The 21,323-nt window shown below is 38.7% G+C and overlaps 3 protein-coding genes across 3 annotated transcripts; 2 read left to right on the forward strand and 1 right to left on the reverse strand.

Moving 5' to 3' along the window:
* Positions 1-502: 502 nt before the first annotated feature.
* LOC103974283 (SUPPRESSOR OF GAMMA RESPONSE 1) lies at positions 503-6,156 on the reverse strand. Its single transcript, XM_009389069.3, has 6 exons — positions 6,027-6,156; positions 3,574-3,709; positions 2,344-2,530; positions 1,774-2,267; positions 1,244-1,561; positions 503-1,175 (listed from the first exon to the last, which is right to left on the reverse strand). The coding sequence occupies exons 1-6, from the start codon at positions 6,032-6,034 to the stop codon at positions 1,122-1,124; spliced, it is 1,197 nt and encodes a 398-aa protein (XP_009387344.2). The 5' UTR covers positions 6,035-6,156; the 3' UTR covers positions 503-1,121.
* A 1,095-nt stretch (positions 6,157-7,251) lies between these two features.
* Positions 7,252-9,319, forward strand: LOC135677759 (cytochrome P450 71AP13-like). The gene is made up of 2 exons (XM_065190148.1): positions 7,252-8,378; positions 8,502-9,319. The coding sequence occupies exons 1-2, from the start codon at positions 7,461-7,463 to the stop codon at positions 9,111-9,113; spliced, it is 1,530 nt and encodes a 509-aa protein (XP_065046220.1). The 5' UTR covers positions 7,252-7,460; the 3' UTR covers positions 9,114-9,319.
* Positions 9,320-16,941: 7,622 nt separating this feature from the next.
* On the forward strand, positions 16,942-19,437 carry LOC103974285 (glycosyl hydrolase 5 family protein). The gene is made up of 4 exons (XM_065187969.1): positions 16,942-17,628; positions 17,880-18,127; positions 18,216-18,736; positions 18,812-19,437. Exons 1-4 carry the CDS (start codon positions 17,218-17,220, stop codon positions 19,324-19,326), a joined length of 1,695 nt encoding a protein of 564 aa, XP_065044041.1. The 5' UTR covers positions 16,942-17,217; the 3' UTR covers positions 19,327-19,437.
* Positions 19,438-21,323: the final 1,886 nt, after the last annotated feature.

The raw sequence follows: 21,323 nt of genomic DNA on the forward strand, positions 1-21,323 counted from the left end.
CATATGAAGCAGCAGAAACCAAAATTAAAAGAGAGATTAACAAACAAAAGAATCCTTGATTACTAACAATTATTTGACGATTTTGATAAAAATGCGAGATTTTATTTAGACATATATTGACCTTCATGCCACAAATTAATATTTTCCGACAAAAAAAATAACAGGTTCGATAAATGAAAAAAGAAAAGACAAAGCAAAGCATTCATCAGCAACAGCTTCTAGGCTACAATAGTTATAGGCCAAGCATACCTCTATGGCACATCAAGTTATTTAACAGAAGAATGCTCCTGAAATGTTTTATCATGCAACTACAAGAATGTGATAATAATGAACTAGAATTGTCGGACACGAACTATAAAAATGGCATGATCAGTCACAAGTGTCATATGATCAACAAAAAGGGATACAAGTTATGAGTGTATGCATAAAATATATTTAATTTGCAACAACTACAGATCAATAGAAAATTAGGTATGGCAGACAAATCCTTGGATAAGAACAAAAATGACATACATTTAAGGAACCAGTGCTCAAGATATTGTAACAAGAACAATTGAAAATCATTGGCACTAGCATTAAATGAGAACTCAAAGAATTAAAAAAAAAAACATTTTACCTCATAATTTACGCTATTTATGAAGAACTATAAATTTATCAACATGCCGCTCTACTATGATGCTGGATAGATTTTTATACAACTTCATCAGAGACATTCTAATTCTGTCACGACATGCTGCTTTAGGATAGATTTTTATACAACTTCATCAGAGACATTCTAATTCTGTCACCACATGTTGCTTTACTATGATGCTGGATAGATTTGTATACAACTTCATCAGAGACATTCTAATTCTGTCACAACAATTACAAAATTTCTGATTTTTTAGACTTCCCCTACCACACCAAAAACTCTGGAAGAATACCTGTTCTGCATTCAAAAAGCCAACCTTCATCTGATAAAACATAATGATAAACGTCAATTAGAGGTTGGCATTCATGTAAGCTGTTCCTCTGTCTCTCATTCATTATATGCAATTTAGAACAGTAGTCATGAATTCATAGCAACTCAAAACTAAAGTCTTCACAGTGGCCCTCGGAAGAACAGAAATTTGTTATTCCATCTAGAAACGGTCTAGCCAACTCATTATGCTTTCCTGTGAACCAAACTGCAAGTCCTGCATTACAAGAAAGATATAAGAATACCTATTTTTAAGATCATAAAAGCTATAACTTTGAATCTTACAGAAAGCTGAAAGTCTGGTGGCGTGTCAATCAATATGTTGTCAAGATCTGAGAACCCACAAGCCGTGCTGCTGACGGCAGCTACTGTCTGATTCCTGCTGCAGTCAAGGTTTGTGCAGTTCAAATGTATAGACGACTCCTCATAGTGAGGAAATGAATCAAGGACCTCATGGCACAGCAAAGACTCGTGAAAATTGCTTGGAAGCATCTCATCAACAGCTTGCGATTCACCTGCCCACCATATAGGGGTTTCATCTTCACCCTTGGGCTGACTGACAGGTAATGGTGAAAGAGGAACCTCAGAGACAGGATGTTGCTCCTAAGAAACAAGAATGGATTATTAAAATTACTGAGAACTTTTGTAGTGCTTACATGAACATGCCAATAATCAACTAAGGACATCATCAAAATTACAAGATGAAAAGGAAAGTCAAGCCTTGCAATGCCATTATGATACATATAATAGCTTATTCTAACATTATTGATATAGAAAAAGATAAACCTATTTTGAGTAAACAACAATATCAATACCTGGCCCTGCAAGATTGTCATGCTATCTCCATTAACCTCATGTAGAGAGTCGTTTTTCAGTCGGGGTGGTTGTGGCGTATTTGTCTTTGGGGTTCTTGGACCAACTCTAACATTTAAGATGTCATTGTCCTCATTGACAGGATCCATCGCATATGTACCAAGTTGATTCATTGGTTGTTGGCAGAAAATTTTTGAAACCACTATTTGACCTTCCATTTCATCTTCTTCAGGGCCAAGATGGTACTGATGCATCACCCAATTAGCTCTGTCTGGTTTAGAGCCTCTTTTTGCACTTTTATAAAGAACCATTATTTTCTTCCAACCTTTTTGAACACCATTCTCTAAGACACATTTAGTTTTACCTGTTTTATGCCACCTTATACGTTCCTCAGACAAAGCACAATGGTTTATCTTTCGGCGTTTGCGCCGGCCTGTACCATACGCATTTGATATCCTGTGAAAGAAATGAATACTGCTTCCATCTTTCTTAACACCTAATGCATAAATCAAATTAGTTGCTAAAACTTCAAAATCATACAGTTGAAATAAAATGGCCAGAGCCTTCTTTACCAGGAAGGTTTTCAGGATGAGTATAGCAAATTCCTTCATCCTCTTCCAGCATTGGTATGAACTCATCGATAAGTATGTGCAGCTTTGAATTTTCTAGGCCAATTTTTCCTGCTAGATGTTCCAATAACTCAGCATCAGATGGATCAAACTTAACACCAGCAGGGAGTCCAGGCCAATCCAATGTTACCTGCAATGCAAAAAGTGAGGATATTATGAAATCAAATGTTTAGCAACGTCTACAGCAGGAAAAAATTCTAAAAAACATTAACAAAAGGACAATATCTTTGCTCTCTCTCAAACTTCCTTTATCTTCCTCTTTGTTGACTCACAGCACCATTTGGCTGGTCCTAATGCAAACTCACAAACAGCACTTGAGCACTGCAGACTCTCACCAACCACTCTGATCTCACATGCCACAAGGCAATACTATGATCTTACACACTCATGCTCTAGTCATATTTTAGTGCTCCACCTGTAATTCTCTTTTCATGTTGATCCACACACTTTATGTAAGCACCTTGCAGAACTCGACTTTCTCACAGCCGCAGCAACACACAGCACCTCACATACATATAAAATTATATCTACCCTGCTCCAATTCAATGAAGTAGAACTACTTATTGTTAATGACTTACAACTTTCAAATCCTAATCAAAGAAAGAAAAGAGACTGCTACTCTTTCCTAACAGAATATCAAAATGTAGCAAAGGAATATTCACTACGAACCAGTTACCAACGAAGTTTCCCTACAATTTGAAGAATAAAACTTAAAGAAAAGGAATTAAACTCATAAGCATAGATGATAAATCCTTACATGCCAAGTATTAGAAGGGAAGAAATAATTTGTTAAAGAACAATAAATAAAAAAGGTCATGCCTCTTTTGGGAAAAAAAAATATTTTGGCATCATTAATATACACTTATAAACTACCATCAACTAGAAAAAAAGGAAACCAACAGATTAAAACAGGTCCAAATACCATAATGCATTATACAAATAGGTGTGTACTGCAACAATTGGAATGGCTTTAACTTTCACAAGCACAATATTGGATGCCACTTGCATTGAAGTCAAATTCACAGGCAGATAGGTATCTCTTTCCAGAAGAGACAAATATGATCAAAGATCCAAAATCTTAGATGAACATAAAACCTCATGAATCTGCATCACAAGAAATATAACTGTACCAGAAAGAGCAGAAATGATAACCATTGCAGATGAAAAGCTCACATCACTGTTGTCAATAAGGAGCTTGCAATTAGGGCACTCCCGATTTGCTTCTACCCCTATATCTTTGATTTGATTGTCAGAAAAGGTGGCATTCTTTACTTTCCTTGCAATCCCTCTACCAGTGATAAGCCATGTCCTACAAGAATATAATGAAAGATAAAAAAGGCTAGTTATGGTAAATAGATGAAGTTATAAACATGTCTAACATTCAAGGTAAATGTTCAAAAGCTTTCTATTGGTATAAGCAACCATTCAGCTAAGTTTGTATCTGGTTTAAAATTAAATATGCTCCATAGAGCACCTAAAACATCTCAATACAACAATTACCTGAAAACAACGTCGTTAAGCAGACTTGATAATAAATTAGTGAATGAAAGAGAACCAAAACAGCTGAAGGATTCAATGTTTCAAATTACTAATTAATTAACAAGAATCACAGTAATTCAAGCATCAAAAGAATTTGATGTTCCAGATTACTAAAACATTTTAATTAACAAGAATCATAGCACTTTAAGCATCAAAAAGAAGTTATTTCATAGAAAAGTTTCCAGCTTGGAAATGTTGGTAGAGAAGACATACTGCTCATGCTGGTTCTTATCAATTAACATTTATTAGCATCCTCAGAGTACCTCTTACACCATCTTACTGTTTAAACCATTGTATTCAACTGAATACCTGATTTCTGTAACTGGCACAGTTAAAAGTTTACTAGTTATGCAGATAGGACAAAACAAATGGTATTGGTCAAGAGAGAAAAATCCATGCAACCTGCCCCAAGTAGCTGGAATCTTCTGTTTTTTGTCATTGCTGTAGGTATAATGAAACAAAGATGATACTTGAAATTGATTTCCGCAGCTGGATAATCAAATATATAATCTCAAGTCACAACATCCAACACTCTCACAGGATTAGAAATTCTTTCATTATGAACCTTTAAATCTGATCTCTAGTTACTCACTAGTAACTCTCTAGGGATCAGACTACCAATAGTAATAAGAATAAGTATAACAAAACTTGACAAACAATTTCTTTAGAAAGAGTTCTATTTCACAGGTCTAGAAAAAAGAAGAGAAACTACATTTACATGTCACAACACGTACAAACTCCTGTAATTGAAATATGGTTTATTTTTAATCATATTTTACAAACTTCCTTTGTAGAAAATCATGTGATTCAGGACAAGTTTGCTTTTGGACTAGTTTAGTTTATCGTAGTCCAATCCGAGCTCATCATTATTTTACATCTTTCAAGTACTCCCAATGATAAAATTTACAGTTGTCTTGTGGCGATTGGTCATCTCTTAGATATAGATTGACATTGAAAATTTATTAAGCATTTAGGAATAGATTTTGGGATGTTCAAGAGGGCCATTTACAGATGATTTAGATGGATTCCAAATTTGTTTAAGGAGAGAGACTTGTCTCACGGTTGATTTAGTTGAGATTTGGGTCCAAAGTCACACAAAACTAAAGCCACACAACTTGCTGTAATTGGTTTTCATTTGATGAATCAAATCAAACTTTAGTTACCTATTGTCTTGATATGTCTTGCTACAATTAAGTGATTTCACATTCTAAACCAATTTTCGAGATACCATTGCTACCAGCCATCTCCAACTCAGTTTGTTTTTTTTTTTTTTGTTTAAGATATTTATTTCTTCAGGTTTCTATAACAACTAATCCCCTGCTTATCAAAAAGCAGAAGGGGAATACAGTCTCCAACTCCTTGTTCAACTCTTTTCTTTCAAAGGTTTAATTTTTCTTCTTTTCAAACCCCATATTTTGTGCTAGTAGATAGATTCAGTGCCAGATCTTAAGCATTCTCATGACTCAACTATCCACGAATCCCACCTATCATCATCCCATATTAATTTATGTATGTGAACAAGATTATAATCTGCCTAATGTGAAAATGCTACATTCTCCACAACACAGAGCTCAATTTGGAAATCATTGTAATCAATCACTATCAGCTGTCCCAGATCCCAAATTCGGGTCCTAATCTCAAAAAAGGGAAACTAAAGCAAACCCACAACACGCTTAAGTGCTATTTCAATAATGCTTTCAGTTCCATTAATTACTAAAGAAGATGAAAAGAAAACAGAAAAAAAAAAAGAAGGACCAAGAACATGAAACAGGTGCGATCAATGAGCCACTCCTTCGAAGAATCGATCAGAAATCCAATGAAAGCCCCTGTCTCCTCAACAGCAAATCGACGCCCAATAGGACAAAACGCACAAAATCAAGAACAACGGGTTCTCTTTTCCCTCTCGACCCTTTCGAAATCAAGATTGATGAGGCTTGAAAAGCCTATCATCAATGCGGTCTAGTGACCCGCAAATTATTATCGAAAAACAAGAATCAAGCCAAATGATTGATTCTCTTTCAATCGAACGCAAAAACAATCTTATGCTGAAAGATAATGAGTGTGCCTACCACCAGCATCAAACGTACCTCGCCATACGCTCCTCCCAACTGGGTAGCGTAGCTCTCAGGAGTCAGCACCGAGGCCAGCCGCAGCTGAGCCAGACACTACACTGGCTATAAATAGAGGGGGCGGGGGAAGAGGAAGTGAGGAGGAGCTGGTCTCCACAACACCAGGTAGCGTTGGGCGGGAAAAGAACCCCCAACATGCTGGTTCGGACACCGCGGCAGAGTGCTTCGGGTGTCAACAGGACGGCAGTTCATTTAAGTGTTTCCTGTTACCCACGAATGTAGACTCACTGGGACCCATGAGTCGTGTCGTGGGCTACAACAACAGGGCAGGTAGGGCGAGTCTGCTGCGTGCGTAAGCAGACTAGGTGCTGGTGGTGCCGAAGCACTTGCCTTTGTTTGTCTCGAAATATGGGGAGCGTCTAGCCAAAGCCCGGTCGCTTGTTTTCTTGCTTCCCAAGCTAAGTCGGGATATACTTATCATTAATATATTTTTTTAATTTTTTTTAAAACATTCTCTTTTTTGTTATCTAATACTAAGAATTAAATGGGCCATGAATTGGGCTGAGTCCGAGAACGTTGGTTGTCAGGTTCGACATGGCCAGAGATGATTGTGTTGCATTGGCATTCGTAAAGAGAGTTGATGGAAACCATAAATGTGCTATTAAATGGAACAGATTTGTGGTGAGAAATCCAATTGGTGCAGGACGCAGTCCGTAATCGTTTCTTGCAAGCTTTGCAATTGAACTGTCGTTGTCGTTGTCGTTGCAGGGAAGCTCTTGTGCACAACTTTCATGTGTCATTTGAGCCCCTTGTAACTCCTGAGCATGTAATATGATACCTTCTTCGTGCAGAACTATTCACCTACGCCGATGTCTCAGTATTCCCTCATAAGCCATGCAAGGAAGCAGGGTAAGCCTTGGGATTAATGCTGGGTTGGTGACCACCCCTTCTCGAATCCTTGATTACTATACTAACTTACCTATCGAATAAGATGCATGCTCTAATTTTACAGGAGACTACCGAATAACTTCACTTTCAGCTTACGATGGAGATTTGAATTGGCTTCAAATTTGTTTACGTGTGAGATAATCATGATTGTTATAATACTTTTAGTAGAATAGTGACGGAAATTTGAATCCTGTGTGGATTGAAATCGGTTGGAGTTCACGTACAAATAATAGGCAACCTTGAGAATATCTGACTCCTTTTCCTGGCAGGTTACCGTTTCATCATGTAACGTGGTCACCATTTTCCACGAAGCAACAGTGGCTGTATCCCGTCGGACGAGGGCAATAATTGAGCTTTATCAAATGGTGAGGGCAGGTGGTCGGGATGAGTTTGATCAAATGAAATCCTTGCTGTCAGAGCCGTGCATCGACACGTGCGATCCCTTGTGCCCGCCCCCTTTAAACGTCTCCTCCCCTCCCACCCACCGTTTGTCACCGCTCGATCATGGTGCAGCTCCTGCTCGTAGCATCTCTAACGCTGCTAATCTTCCTCTTGCTTATAGCTCGGTTGCCAAGGAAGAGGGGGAGAAGCCCCAGGCTTCCGCCTGGCCCTCCTCCGCTCCCGCTCATCGGCAACCTTCACCAGCTCGGCCGCCTGCCTCACCTCTCCCTCCACCGCCTGGCGCTCAGGTACGGCCCCATTTTCTACCTCACTCTCGGCGAGATCCCCACCGTGATCGTCTCCTCCGCCCGCGTCGCCAAGGAGGCCCTGCGCACCCACGACCTCGCCCTCGCCAGCCGCCCCCCTCTGTACGCCGCCAAGAAGCTCTTCTACGGCTGCACCGACGTCGCCTTCGCCCCCTACGGCGCGTACTGGCGGCACGTCCGCAAGATATGCATCGTGGAGCTTCTCAGCGCCCGGCGGGTCGAGTCATACGCCCCCGCCAGGGCCGCGGAAGTCGCCTGCATGCTCGGCAGGATCGCCGCCGCCGTCGGCGGAGTGGTGAATCTGAGTAAGTTGTTGGGCATGTACGCCAACGGGGTTCTCTGCCGCGCGGCGTTCGGGAGGGAGTTCGTGGAGGGCGGAGAGTACGAGAAGCGCGGGTTTCAGAGCATGCTGCACGAGTACCAGGTGCTGCTTGGGGGTTTCAGTGTCGGGGACTTCATGCCCTCTCTAGACTGGCTGAATGCGGTGACAGGGTTGAAGAAGAGATTAGAGGGGACGTTTCGCCGTTTCGATGAATTCTTTGATCAGATAATAGAAGATCATATAACGGAGAGGAGGAGGAGGAGGAAGAAGAAGAAGGGAGGCGAGGAGGAGGAGGAGGATGTGATGGATCTGGTGGACGTGTTGCTTGATGTGCAGGAGAATAAGTCCTCGGAAATGCCTCTCACTATGGATAACGTGAAGGCTGTCATCTTGGTAAGCTCTTCAGTCTCATGCACCATATATATCTATGTCACCAAATGTTAATTAATTGGTCGTATAATGATGCTTTGCAAATTGTGCTTTCTTGATCGTTGACAAATCTTCAATCCTGTGCAGGACATGTTTGCAGCTGGCACTGATACCACCTTCATCACACTGGACTGGGGAATGACGGAGCTTCTTATGAATCCCACAGCGATGAAGAGGGCACAAGACGAGGTCCGAAGCATCGTCGGCGATCGCGAAACGGTGTCGGAGAGCGATCTCCCTCACATGCACTACCTGAAAGCCGTGATCAAAGAGACTTTCAGGTTGCACCCTCCTGCTCCGGTGCTGGTCCCAAGAGAGTCCATGAACTCGGTGACGATCGACGGCTACGACATCCCAGCGAGAACGAGGATCTTCGTCAACGCATGGGCAATCGGAAGAGACCCGGAGTCGTGGCGGAACCCTAACGCGTTCATGCCCGAAAGATTCCTCAATAGCTCCATCGACTTCAAAGGGCAGGATTTCGAGCTGATACCCTTCGGCGCCGGACGACGAGGTTGTCCGGCCATCACGTTCGGCACCGCCAGTGTGGAGATAGCACTGGCTCAACTCCTCCATAGCTTCGATTGGGAGCTCCCCACTGGAGTTACTACGGAAGACATGGACATGACTGAAGTCTTCGGGATAACGATGCATCGTATCGAAGAACTGGTGGCTGTTGCAAAACCTCGTCTACTCTGAGTGATGTATGTTAGATAGTGATGGACATTGAGATATTTATGTTGGGGCGAGTTGGGGGTTGGAGGCGCGAGACGGGTATGTCGGTTGTGATATTAAAAACGTCGAAAAATATATGTAGGTAAAGGTTTAGAAAAGAAAACTAAAACAGATAAAAATTATCATAGCTTTTAAATCCTGCATAACAAATGATGATTAGCAGTTTATTATGACATAAGTATTTTTTTTCATTATAGATATGATTGTATATATATAGATATCTACTGTATTACTAAGTAAAAATATTCTCTTCTCTAAATTCTAAAAATGTCCTTTTAAATTCTTAGAATAAAACAAACTAAGCAAAGTTACATTGGCGTGTAGCAATTTGTTTTTGGTGGGGATATTTTGGTGATCTAATAAAAATATGATTAAAAAATACTATATAGGTAGTTTACATACTTTCTGTATATGGTTTTGTGAAATATGAATGCTTTCTATATACATCTCTCTCTTACTCTGTAATATACTATTTATTAATTTTTAAAAATATCTTTCATTTGTGTAAAATCAATTTTTTTCCCCTAAAAGTTCAAATCAGAATAAATTAAAAGCAATTGAATTTCTTGATATCTCGGTAAATCGGAATTGAATGTATATCAACCCCTCAATCTCAGGCAATCATACAAAAGAACTAAGGTCCCTTGATTCGAGTGATTTCAAATATATTGCGAACCAACAAACTATAATTAATTCAGGACTTGCAAAATTACTATAGTTGCTTGTATGTATATGCAGAGATGTAAATCATTTTGGGACATATAATTCATTCTATCTCATTTACTCACCCATATCGACTCCCAAAAGAAGGTCAAGGACTCGCAGTCCAATTTAGACAATGATGTGATTGATGGTTACTCGAGATATTTCATTCAATGTGTTGTGTTCTCCCAAGGACGTTTAGGTGTGAGTGATGGGAATTATCAGTTGATTTTGGACTCTCTCCCTCGAGAAAAAATGGTTGATGTCGACTAAGGATTCTTCATTCTATGTCTTCTTCTGGTTTGTCAGGATGAACGGGAATGGTTGATGAGACTCTTAACTCCTTTGAGAAGAAACTATTGATGGCTACTATGGATTTATCATCTAATTTCTTGTGAGTGCATTTTAGACTTACTCCCATAGGAAGTGATGGTTGATGGCCACTAAAGATTTTTTTTTTGTTGATCCAATGTCTTGGCATGGTAACATTTCATCCCCAGCATAAAAACACAAGATGTTAGCTTAATACGATAAGAAGTCATTGTACTTCTTCTATCTGCTTCTCTCATCACCAAAATCTTTATATTTTATTTGCTTACATCATGAATGTTAGAATAGTTAAAATCTTTTTTTTACTTTTCTTTCAGGTAAATATGCAAAATAATAATAATTATAATTATTTTTAATTTTTTTATGATGCTTTAATGCTTGCTAGTATATGTAATGTTTGTCATAATGCATAATTAGTTCATCAACTTGATAGGCTTAAATCACTTATCAAAATATTTTAATTTAATTTAAATATAATATATCTATTTTAGTCTAATAAATTAAGTCAATTGCTGTCACATCTGATGTAAAATTAAACTGGGTTTTAAATTTTAATTGACTTCCTCGATTGTTCTCTTGATTCTTGACATGACAATTTTAGTCTCTTCCCTTGCAACTTTGCACTGGGCTTTCAGGTTGTCCACTTTATCTCTTGACACTTGGGTTTCTGGTGTTTTACTGGGCTTTGAATCTCCATATTGCGATCATGATTGCATTCATGTCTTCAACATCCACCCGATATCATAATTGGCTGGGCTGCTAACAAATGGTTCAACTGTTTGTTTTGTTGGGTCGCCCATACGTGTGCAGCGTGCGTGTGTGCAGTGTAACGTGCGGCGTCGTGCAGAGAGAGAGAGAGAGAAATATTAGGTTTATGAGATTTCTGTTTAACGATCGATGGCCAAACGTTGTCAGTTTTGGTCCAAATTTTATATGGAGAATCTTTATAGCAAACTCTACAATCCTAATGGTGTTGATCTACAGTTTACCATCTCTAAGGTCGATGAATATATGTTATTCTTGAGTCAAGATCTATGATCTTGATGTTATTGTAATCCTCTAATTATTCTAGAGAAGACCTATTGTAAACCTGTTATCATTACTATTGATAGTAGAAGTTTGAGGTGGACTACGGTCCCGTGATTTTTTCCACATTGGGTTTTCCACGTTAAAAGATTTGATCTCACTGTGTAATTGATTTTTACTCTATTGTTTATATTGTGCTGGTTGATATTTTTATTTGGATATCAAGTTGGTATTTTGATGAGAAACTCATTTTGATACACAAAGAGGGAAAAGAATATTCCGCTTTAACCGATTTTTTCTCAACAAGTGGTATCAGAGCAACAGGTTGTTTGGTGCTAGTTTTTCTTGTGTGATTGAAATGGAGCAGTCAGATGGTATGATTAAATTGAACTCATCAAATTATTCCACTTGGAGGCGTTTGATGGAAGATTTACTTTATTGCAAAGATTTATATAAGCCCATCAAGGTTAAAGATAAACCTTCTACTATGGACGATGAAGAATGAGAAGTTCAACATAGAAAAGCTATTGCCTATATTAGAAGATGAATGGATATAAACTTGCATGAGCATATTTCAGATGAAATCAGAGCTGATGTTGTTTGGCAAAGGTTAGAAAATCTCTTTGCGTAAACGATAGTGGGAAATAGAATTTCTCTCCTCAAAAGGCTTGTAAATTTGAAGTATAAAGATGGTGGTAACATTGTTGAGCACATAAGCCTATTTCAGAGTCTTGCAAATAAGTTGGTTGCTATGAAAATGAATATAAATGATGAGATGCAAGGATTATTACTTCTCAGCTCTTTACCAGAAAGTTGAGAAATGTATGTGGTGACTATTTGCAACTCCATGCCAGAGGGAACTCTAACTATAGATATGGTTAAAGACAGTTTGCTAAATGAAGATGCCAGAAGGAAAGAACAGAGTGAATCTTCTTCTTGTGCATTTATTACTGAAAAACAAGAAAGACGTGGAAGAAGTCATAGTAGAAATCCACATGGTTATAGAGGAAGATCCAAGTCTAGAAGAGATATCAAATGTTTTCACTGTAACAGGCCAAGTCACATGAAGAAAGAACAGAATGAAATAAAGAAAAATGAGAAAGAGACCAATACAATTACTGCTGAAGGTAATATCACTATTGTTTGTGATGAAGGTTGTGTTAGTCTTGTAGCTCAGGACAGTAACTAAGTAATTGACTCTGATGCTTCATTTTATGTTACTTCTCATGGTGATTTCTTTAGATCTTACACTATTGATGATTTTGGTAATATTAAAATGGGAAACAATTGTACATCTAAGATTGTGAGTATTGGAGATATTTGCTTGGAGACTAGTATTGAGAGCAAATTGATACTCAAAGATGTAAGACATGTTCCAGATATTCGTCTTAACTTGATATATATATGTATACTTGATGATGAGAGTTTTGCACACTATTTTGGTGAAAGCAAATGGAAACTCACTAAAGGTTCTCTGATTGTGACAAGAGGAAAGAAACTTAACTCTTTTTATGTCATGGAAGCTAAGCAACACAAAGGAGAGATTAATGCAATTCAAAAAGGTGATAGTATAGAACTTTGGCATAAGAGGCTTGGACATATCAACGAGAAGGGACTTCAAACTCTTGCTAGAAAGCAATTTTTACCATAGTTGCAAGGTACATCTCTTAAATCTTGTGATCATTGCTTAGTTGGAAAAACATATAGAGTTGCATTTCAGACATATCCATCATCTAGAAGATCAGATGTTATTGATTTAGTTCATACTGATATTTGTACTATGCAAACTAGAACTCTTGGAGGTGCTCTTTATTTTGTTACTTTTATTGATGACTATTCTAGAAAAGTGTGGGCTTTTATTTTGAAATCTAAAGACCAGGTACTCGATGTTTTCAAGGAGTTTCATGTCAGTGTTGAAAGAGAAACTGACAGAAAACTAAAGTGTATTCGATCAGATAATGGTGGCGAGTACAGGGGTCCTTTTGAGAATTATTGCAGGTTCCATGGTATTAGGCTTGAGAAAACAGTTCCTAAAACTCCTCAACAGAACGGTGTGACAGAAAGGATGAACAGAACCATTGAAGAAAGGATTAGGTGTATGCTTTCCCATTCCAAGTTACTAAAGTCATTTTGGGGAGAGGCTATACAAACTACAGTTGATTTGATAAATCTTTCTCCATCAGTTCCTTTGAAAGATGATGTTCCAGAGAGAGTATGGAGAGGAAAAGATATATCTTATAATCACTTAAGAGTCTTTGGGTGTAAAGCATTTGTTCATATTCCTAAAGATGAGAGGTCCAAGCTTGATAGTAAAGCAAAAGCATGTATCTTCTTGGGATATAGTCATGAAGAGTTTGGGTATAGATTATGGGATACAGTGAACAAGAAGATTATTAGAAGTAGATATGTTTTATTTCTTGAAGACCAATTGTTTGATGATGGTGATAATATTAAGAAGTCAGAAACCTTTGTTTATATTCCTTGGAGTCTAGGTTCAGTTCCTTCACCTATAGTTCATGATGATCATGGGGGAGATGAACAAGAAGATTATGGTGAGAATACCAATGATGATATACCTACAGTTGATGATGCTGAACCAATTGAACCAGCACCTCCACCACTAGTTGAGATTCCATTGAGAAGATTCACTAGAGAGCGACAACCATCTACTAGATATCCTTCACATGAGTATGTTATGCTTACTGACGGGGGAGAGTCAGAAACTTACCAAGAAGCTATTCTACATGAGAATAAGAGTGAGTGGGTTAAAGCCATGCAAGAAGAGATAAGATCCTTGCTTGAGAACCACGCCTATGACTTGGTAAAGTTGCCTAAAGAGAAGAAAGCTCTCAAGAATAAGTGAGTTTATAAATTGAAGACTGAAAACAATAGCTCACAACAAAGATACAAGGCACGACTAGTTGTGAAAGGATTCAGTTAGAAGAAAGGTATTGACTTTGAAGAAATATTTTCTCCAGTTGTGAAAATGTCCTCTATCCGAGTTGTTCTTGGTTTGGAAGCCCGCTTGAATTTAGAAGTTGAGCAACTTGATGTAAAAATAGCATTTCTTCATGGTGATTTAGAAGAAAAAATTTATATGGAGTAACTAGAAGGTTTCAAAGTCAAAGGAAAAGAAAATATGATGTGTAAGCTTAGGAAAAGCTTATATGGACTCAAATAGGCACCTAGACAATGGTATAAGAAGTTTGATTCCTTTATGATGAGCCAAGGGCATTATAGAACCACATCTGATCATTGTGTGTTTGTGAAGAAATTTTCAGATGATGATTTTATTATTTTACTGCTATATGTTGATGATATGCTGATTGTTGGCCATGATGTTGGAAAAATTGGAAAGCTTAAAAGAGAGCTAAGTAAGTCTTTTGCCATGAAAGACTTGGGATCGGTGAAACAAATACTCGACATGAAGATTCTTTGTGATAGGAAGAAAAAGAAGATTTGACTATCTCAGGAGACTTACATTGAAAAGGTTTTTGAAAGATTTAACATGAGTAAAGCCAAAGCAATTTGTTCTCCACTTGCAGGTCATTTCAAGCTTAGTTCGAAACAATGTCCTACAAGTGAGAAAAAAAAAGAAGAAATATCCAGAGTGCCTTACTCATCTGCAGTAGGCAGTTAATGTATGCTATGGTTTGTACTAGGCCAGATATAGCTCATGCAGTTGGAGTTGTCAACCGATTTCTCTCTAATCCTGGAAAGGAACATTGGGCAGCAGTGAAATAGATATTAAGATATCTAAGAGGTACTTCCAGGTTATGTTTATGTTTTGGTAATGATGAACTTGTGTTAGAAGGGTACACAGATGCAGACATGACATGTGATACTGATTCCAAGAAATCCACTTTGGGATTCTTGATGACATTTGCAAGAGCAGTCTCTTGGCAGTCTAAGTTACAGAAGTGTGTTGCTCTATCAACCACAGAAGCAGAATATATAGCAATTACTGAAGCCTGCAAGGAAGCTTTATGGATGAAAAAGTTTCTACAGGAATTGGGCTTGAAACAGGAAGGATATACTGTTTACTGTGACAGTCAGAGTGCCATCCACCTCTCCAAGAATTCAACATACCATTCTAGATCCAAGCATATTGATGTGAGATATCATTGGATTCGTGATGTGCTTGAGATGAAAGAATTACAGTCGGAAAAAGTGCATACTAATAAGAATGAATCAGATATGTTGAAAAAGTCTTTGTCTAAGGAGAAACTTGAATTATGTAGACGAAGAGCGAGCTTGGTACAACCCACCATATGAGTTGGAGGGGAAAAATTATTGGGTCCAGCCCATATGTGGATCCAGCCATATGTTGACAAATTGGGTCGTTTGAGCCCAAATCAAAGAAATTAAAGATAGAAAGAGAGAAAGGGCAAAATTTGTGTGCAGCGTGTGTACAGCGCGACGTGTAGAGAAAAGAGGAGAGAAAAATAAAGAGAGAAAGATTAGATTTATGAGATTTATGCTTGACGATCAGTGGTCAAACGTTGTCAGTTTTGGTCCAAATTTTATATGGAGAATCCTTGCAGCAAACTCTACAATCCTAACGGTGTTGATCTACATTTTATCCTCTCTAAAGTACTTTCTTGCTATATCCACTTTGTGAGACCTAGAATTTTCTTACGATGAGATTGATGAAGATATGTTAGTCTTAGCTAAAGATCTATGATCTTGATGTTATTGTGATCCTCTAGTTATTCTAGAGAAAACATATTGTAAACCTGTTATCATTACTATTGATAGTGGAAGTTTAAGGTGGACTACGGTCCCGTGATTTTTTCCACATTGGATTTTTCACGTTAAAAGATTTGGTCTCAATGTGATTAAATTTTTCTCTATTGTTTATATTGTGCTAGTTGATATTTTCATTTGGATATCAAGTTGATATTTTGATGAGGAACCATTTTGATATACAAAGAGGGAAAAAAATATTCCGCTTTAATCGATTTTTTCCCAACATATTTTCATTCGACAATCATAACAGCTAAATTGGAAACCCTTAGAACTTTTAACTCAGAATTGAAGGCCTATCTCAATCTCATAATTCTAAGCTTCACACCAGATTGCAATGAGAGGATTAAAAGCAGAAAAAGCAGCAGCAGCAGAAGAAGATGAAACCACAACTCCATGTTTCTGGTAAAGGCAAAGAAAGAAGAATGGAAGGGATAAGTAAGCCAATTACTCCACGGAAGGTGCATTAATTACAGAGTTGGTGTTTGCTTACAGAGTTGCAATGCCTTCCGATGTTGACTTCAGATACCAACTTCTTGTCTCATTTCTTTCATTTAGGGTTGCTCCTACTGTTAACCTTTCAATATTCCAACCGATCACTTCACTTCCACGCAACACACTGCTCGCATCATATATAAAATTGTCAAGGTAGACCGACATGGTTTTGTAGTTGAATCCCACGGCTTCAATCTTTAAACAGATCAGTGATATTATGCCTAAACTTGCTCTTCGTACGATGACATGCACAGTGCATACATAAATCAGTGTCAAGTGTTGACTCTAAGGATGAGTTTATGACGAAGATGTTTATTTTGGTTGACATCATTTGGAGGGACTCCTTGTTAATTTTTGAGATCATTATAATCTTTTTTGTGTTGCAAATGGGTAATTAAAGGGAGAGAAGACCACGTTGAGCTGGAATACTATAGGCTGTTCGCCTAATAAGATACAAGATGGACTTATCTCCATTTCCCTGAAGGGAAAGTGTTGGATTGGCGGCAAGGCAAGAAAAAATCCAATGCTTGAAGTGCAGTTCAACACTTCCAAATCTTACAACTGCAGGGAAGGAATAGTTCACCAAGATGATGAGCATGACATGAAGCTACGATCCCATACGCATCTTCCACAAGTGGACAGCTTAAATGACTTGGAAGCCTCAAGTTTCTCGACCTCCTCACTTGTTTTACTTGTTTAAAGCAGCTGCAGCAGTCCACACGCTATATAATCTCACCACAGCAACAAGTTCGAACAGCAAACCGCAAGCATGAGGCTCGGCTTCCTCCTTCCTTGCATCACCGTGCTGCTTGTTACTGGTAACGTGTGCAAGCTGGCACATAATTCATCAGCGTTGCCCCTCTCGACGAGCTCCCGGTGGATCGTCGATGAGTCCGGCCTGCGAGTTAAGCTAGCTTGCGTCAACTGGGTGTCCCACCTGGAGCCCGTGGTGGTGGAGGGCATGGGGAAGCAGCCACTGGACACCATATCCAAGAAGATCGCCGCCATGGGCTTCAACTGCGTTAGGCTCACTTGGCCTCTCTTCTTGGTCACCAACGACTCCCTGGCCGGCCTCACCGTCCGGCAGTCTTTCCAGGCTCTCGGCCTAATGGAGTCCATCGCCGCCATCCAAGTCAACAACCCAGATCTTCTCAACCTCACGCTCAACCAGGCATTCAAGGTTAGGCCATCCAATCACAAAAAACGTATCTGCTGTCGACTTTTTCGTCTCTGAGCGATCCAAGTCGACTTCATATTCATTAATTTACGAGAGCAGTGATCTTATCCGGTCACGACGATGACAATAATGGATAAGCTCCAATGAGAAGTTCACGACAAGTTGAAGCCACGTGCAGCACATCGATTATTGCATCTGCCCTTATCATAAACCCATTAATTAGTGCCAATCTGACTTGGAATCCTGACGAGCAGGTCGTGGTGTCCAATCTTGCTGATAACAACATCATGGTGATCTTAGATAACCACATCAGCAAACCCGGATGGTGCTGCAGTAACTTCGACGGCAATGGCTTCTTCGGCGACAAGTACTTCGACGCCGAAGAGTGGATCAAGGGGCTCACAAAGATGGCCACAATGTTCAACGGCTCGCCCAACGTAGTCGGCATGAGCCTGAGGAACGAGCTCAGAGGTCCGAAGCAAGGCGTTACTGAATGGTACAGGTATACAAATGTACCGAAAGGTCATCATGTATCGAGATGTACTACGACGGCTACAATGCTACATGTTCCCCGTTGTGCTGTGCTTTAGGTATATGCAAAGGGGTGCGGAAGCAGTGCACTCGGCGAACCCCAACGTTCTCGTCATACTGTCGGGCCTCAGCTTCGACAACGACCTGGGCTACCTCTCCAAGAAGCCCGTCGAGCTAACGTTCCAAGGGAAGCTCGTCTTCGAGCTGCACTGGTACGCCTTCTCCGACGGCCAGGCTTGGGCGAATGGAAACCCTAACCAAGTGTGTGGGCGAGTAGCGGGGAACGTGATGAGGAGGGCAGGGTTCTTGCTGGACCAGGGGTGGCCACTGTTCTTGAGCGAGTTTGGACTGGACCAGAGAGGCACAAATGTCAACGACAACAGGTACCTGGGATGCATGATGGGGGTTGCAGCTGAACTGGATTTGGACTGGGCATTGTGGACCTTGCAGGGGAGCTACTACATCAGGCAGGGTGTTCTTGCCATGGATGAGACCTATGGGTTGCTGACCTGGGACTGGTCCAAGCCCAGGAACTCCGGCTTGTTGCAGAGGATTCAAGCCATCCAATCTCCCTTTCAAGGTATGAGTAAGTTCCTTGCTTTATGATACATTCATGTAAGACTAGCTTTAAGAGTTGTAAGATTCCTCGATACAGGTCCAGGTCTTTCTGATCTTTCACCGTACAGCATAATCTTCCATCCATCAACTGGGCTGTGTGTTCTAAGGACATCTTTGCTTGGACCAATTGAGTTAGGCCCCTGTGATGAATCAGAAGTTTGGAGCTACACAGAGCAGCAGACTCTGACATTAAAGGATAAGCTCCTTTGTCTGAAAGCTGATGGCACAGGGAAGCCAGCCAGGCTTGGAATCATCTGCAGCGACACCCAGTCAAAATGGGAGTTCATATCAGACTCCAAGATGCATCTGTCAACCAAGATGTCCAGTGATGGCTGCAGCCTATGCTTGGATGTTGACCCCGATGGCATCAGCATCATCACGAATCCATGCAGGTGCTTGACGAATGATCAAACATGCAATCCAGAGAGCCAGTGGTTCAAGATGATAAGCAGCACGAGGAAGACTGCGAGCAAGAACTCCATTCTGCGGTTGCCTTCGCGACCTGAAATTTGGAGGTTCGTGAGGAATCGAGTCCTTGAATCCTCCATGTGATGATTCCTTTGACTTGTGGCTGCAAGTTTGCAAGTTTCTCATGTACGGGAGCTCTGTTCCGACCAAATGTCCAAAAATAATCTGAAATAAGATTTTTTTTGTGCTTCTCTATATGCTATCCAGAATGAACACCTACCATCCCGACATCAACCTTGACAATGATGATATCAAACATCGAGTCGCTTTTGTCTGTCTCTGCGTTTGTTTATGCGTTCCTTCTCATGAATCTGTCGGTCGACGTTGAGGCAGAGTCCTCCCAAGTTTGAAAGAACTGCATGATTCTTTTAGCAACATTGTTTTAAGAAACACTTTATATTTTTAGTTGGAAAGAAAACTACCATTGTTTGTCTGATCATGATGAGGGCCTAATCTGATTAAGAAACCAAAAACGTGTTTTTATAAACAGCGACCCGCTCTGGATTCCCGTCAAAAGAATCAGCGAGTTTCCTTTTAACAGCCTCTTTTTTAATATTTCCAACAAAATGGATGATGATGATAATAGAATCAAGTTATTTCCACCGAAAGGGTTTAGCAGCTTTTTTTTGTTATTTCCAGCAAAATGGACGATGACTTAATTTGATGGGAGTTTGACTTGTTGATTTTTTTGTTATTTCAATATGCCACTTTAGGAAAGTGGAACATTACTTACCAACTTTCAGGTCTCAAAAGGATTTGACACGATTGATGATTTTATTTAATTTATTTTTTTAAACAATAAATTTTTCTCTCAACTTTCTAGAAAGAAACTCTCCTAGAATTTACTAAAATCTTATCGATGTATATGTCGATAAATTTTAGTTGCATATTCAATAGACTAGTTACTAATATAACTATTGAAATTGTATTAACTAAATAAATAATTAAGTTGTTCATCAGACAAAATTAAAAGATTAATCCAAATAATATAATTATAAAATAGTAATATATATTTATTTCTCTTCGTTTTTTATTCACTAAGTTTCGATGATTGGTTTTGATGTTTTTTGTTTTGGTTACAACTAATATTACTACCTAAAATATCAACCAACAAATAATCATTTTATTATTAGTAATAGATACTAGAAAGAAACTCAAGTTCTTCGCTCATACTATCTTCAAAATATATTTTTATTTTTTAGATATATAAGTATAAAATATTATAAGAAACATAAGTTAAATTATCAAATATTATAATATGTAACAAAAGGAGCATTATAACTCCACCCACCTAAAATGGCAACATAATGATAGTTTTTCAAGAGATATAGTTAAACTGCATATTATAGAGTATATTAGATGTGGATTGTTCGTTTAAAATTAATTCAATGAATTTTTAAAAAGTAATATTCTATGTCAAGGACATTTGCCATGGGTGGCTAGTGTTGGTAATTACAACTTCTAAGAGCACCCAGTTCAATTTATTTTCTCAAGTGTAAATTGATCTCACAAAATTTTAGAAGGAACTCCTTATAAGATTTACTGAGATCTCATCATCTTTCATGAGCCTTAGTTGTATCTTCTTTGGACTAGGCAATAAATATTTCTATATTTAGGATATTGGAGATACTTCATAGACTATAGAGAAAACTAAAAAAAAACATCCTATTATTTACAGCAAACATAAGAAAAAAAAACTTAAGTCCTTCCCTCATATTATCTTAGAAACACATTTCATTTTTGTTTTTTGATACATAGTACCAAATATTATAAAAAAGCTAAAATATAAAATATTATAATATGGATTTGAACAATATGACCAAGCAGCATGACCTAACCTTGCAACTCATGGTTGTTCTTTGAGAGACATCCTTACACTACTTGATTTATTCATAGGAGACTAGTCTAGGATTATTCAATTAAAATGTGTTGAATAGATTTTGATAATATAACATTATATATTAATAACCTAGATCATGGGTGACTGGTGTTAGTAATTTTATGTATCATAATCACTTTATTCAATCTATTTTTTGAAATGATAAATGTTTCTTTCAACTTTCTAGAAGGACCCCCTCCAA

The sequence above is a fragment of the Musa acuminata genome, chromosome BXJ1-6 (genome assembly GCF_036884655.1).
Source record: "Musa acuminata AAA Group cultivar baxijiao chromosome BXJ1-6, Cavendish_Baxijiao_AAA, whole genome shotgun sequence".
In the NCBI taxonomy this organism is placed as follows: domain Eukaryota; kingdom Viridiplantae; phylum Streptophyta; class Magnoliopsida; order Zingiberales; family Musaceae; genus Musa; species Musa acuminata.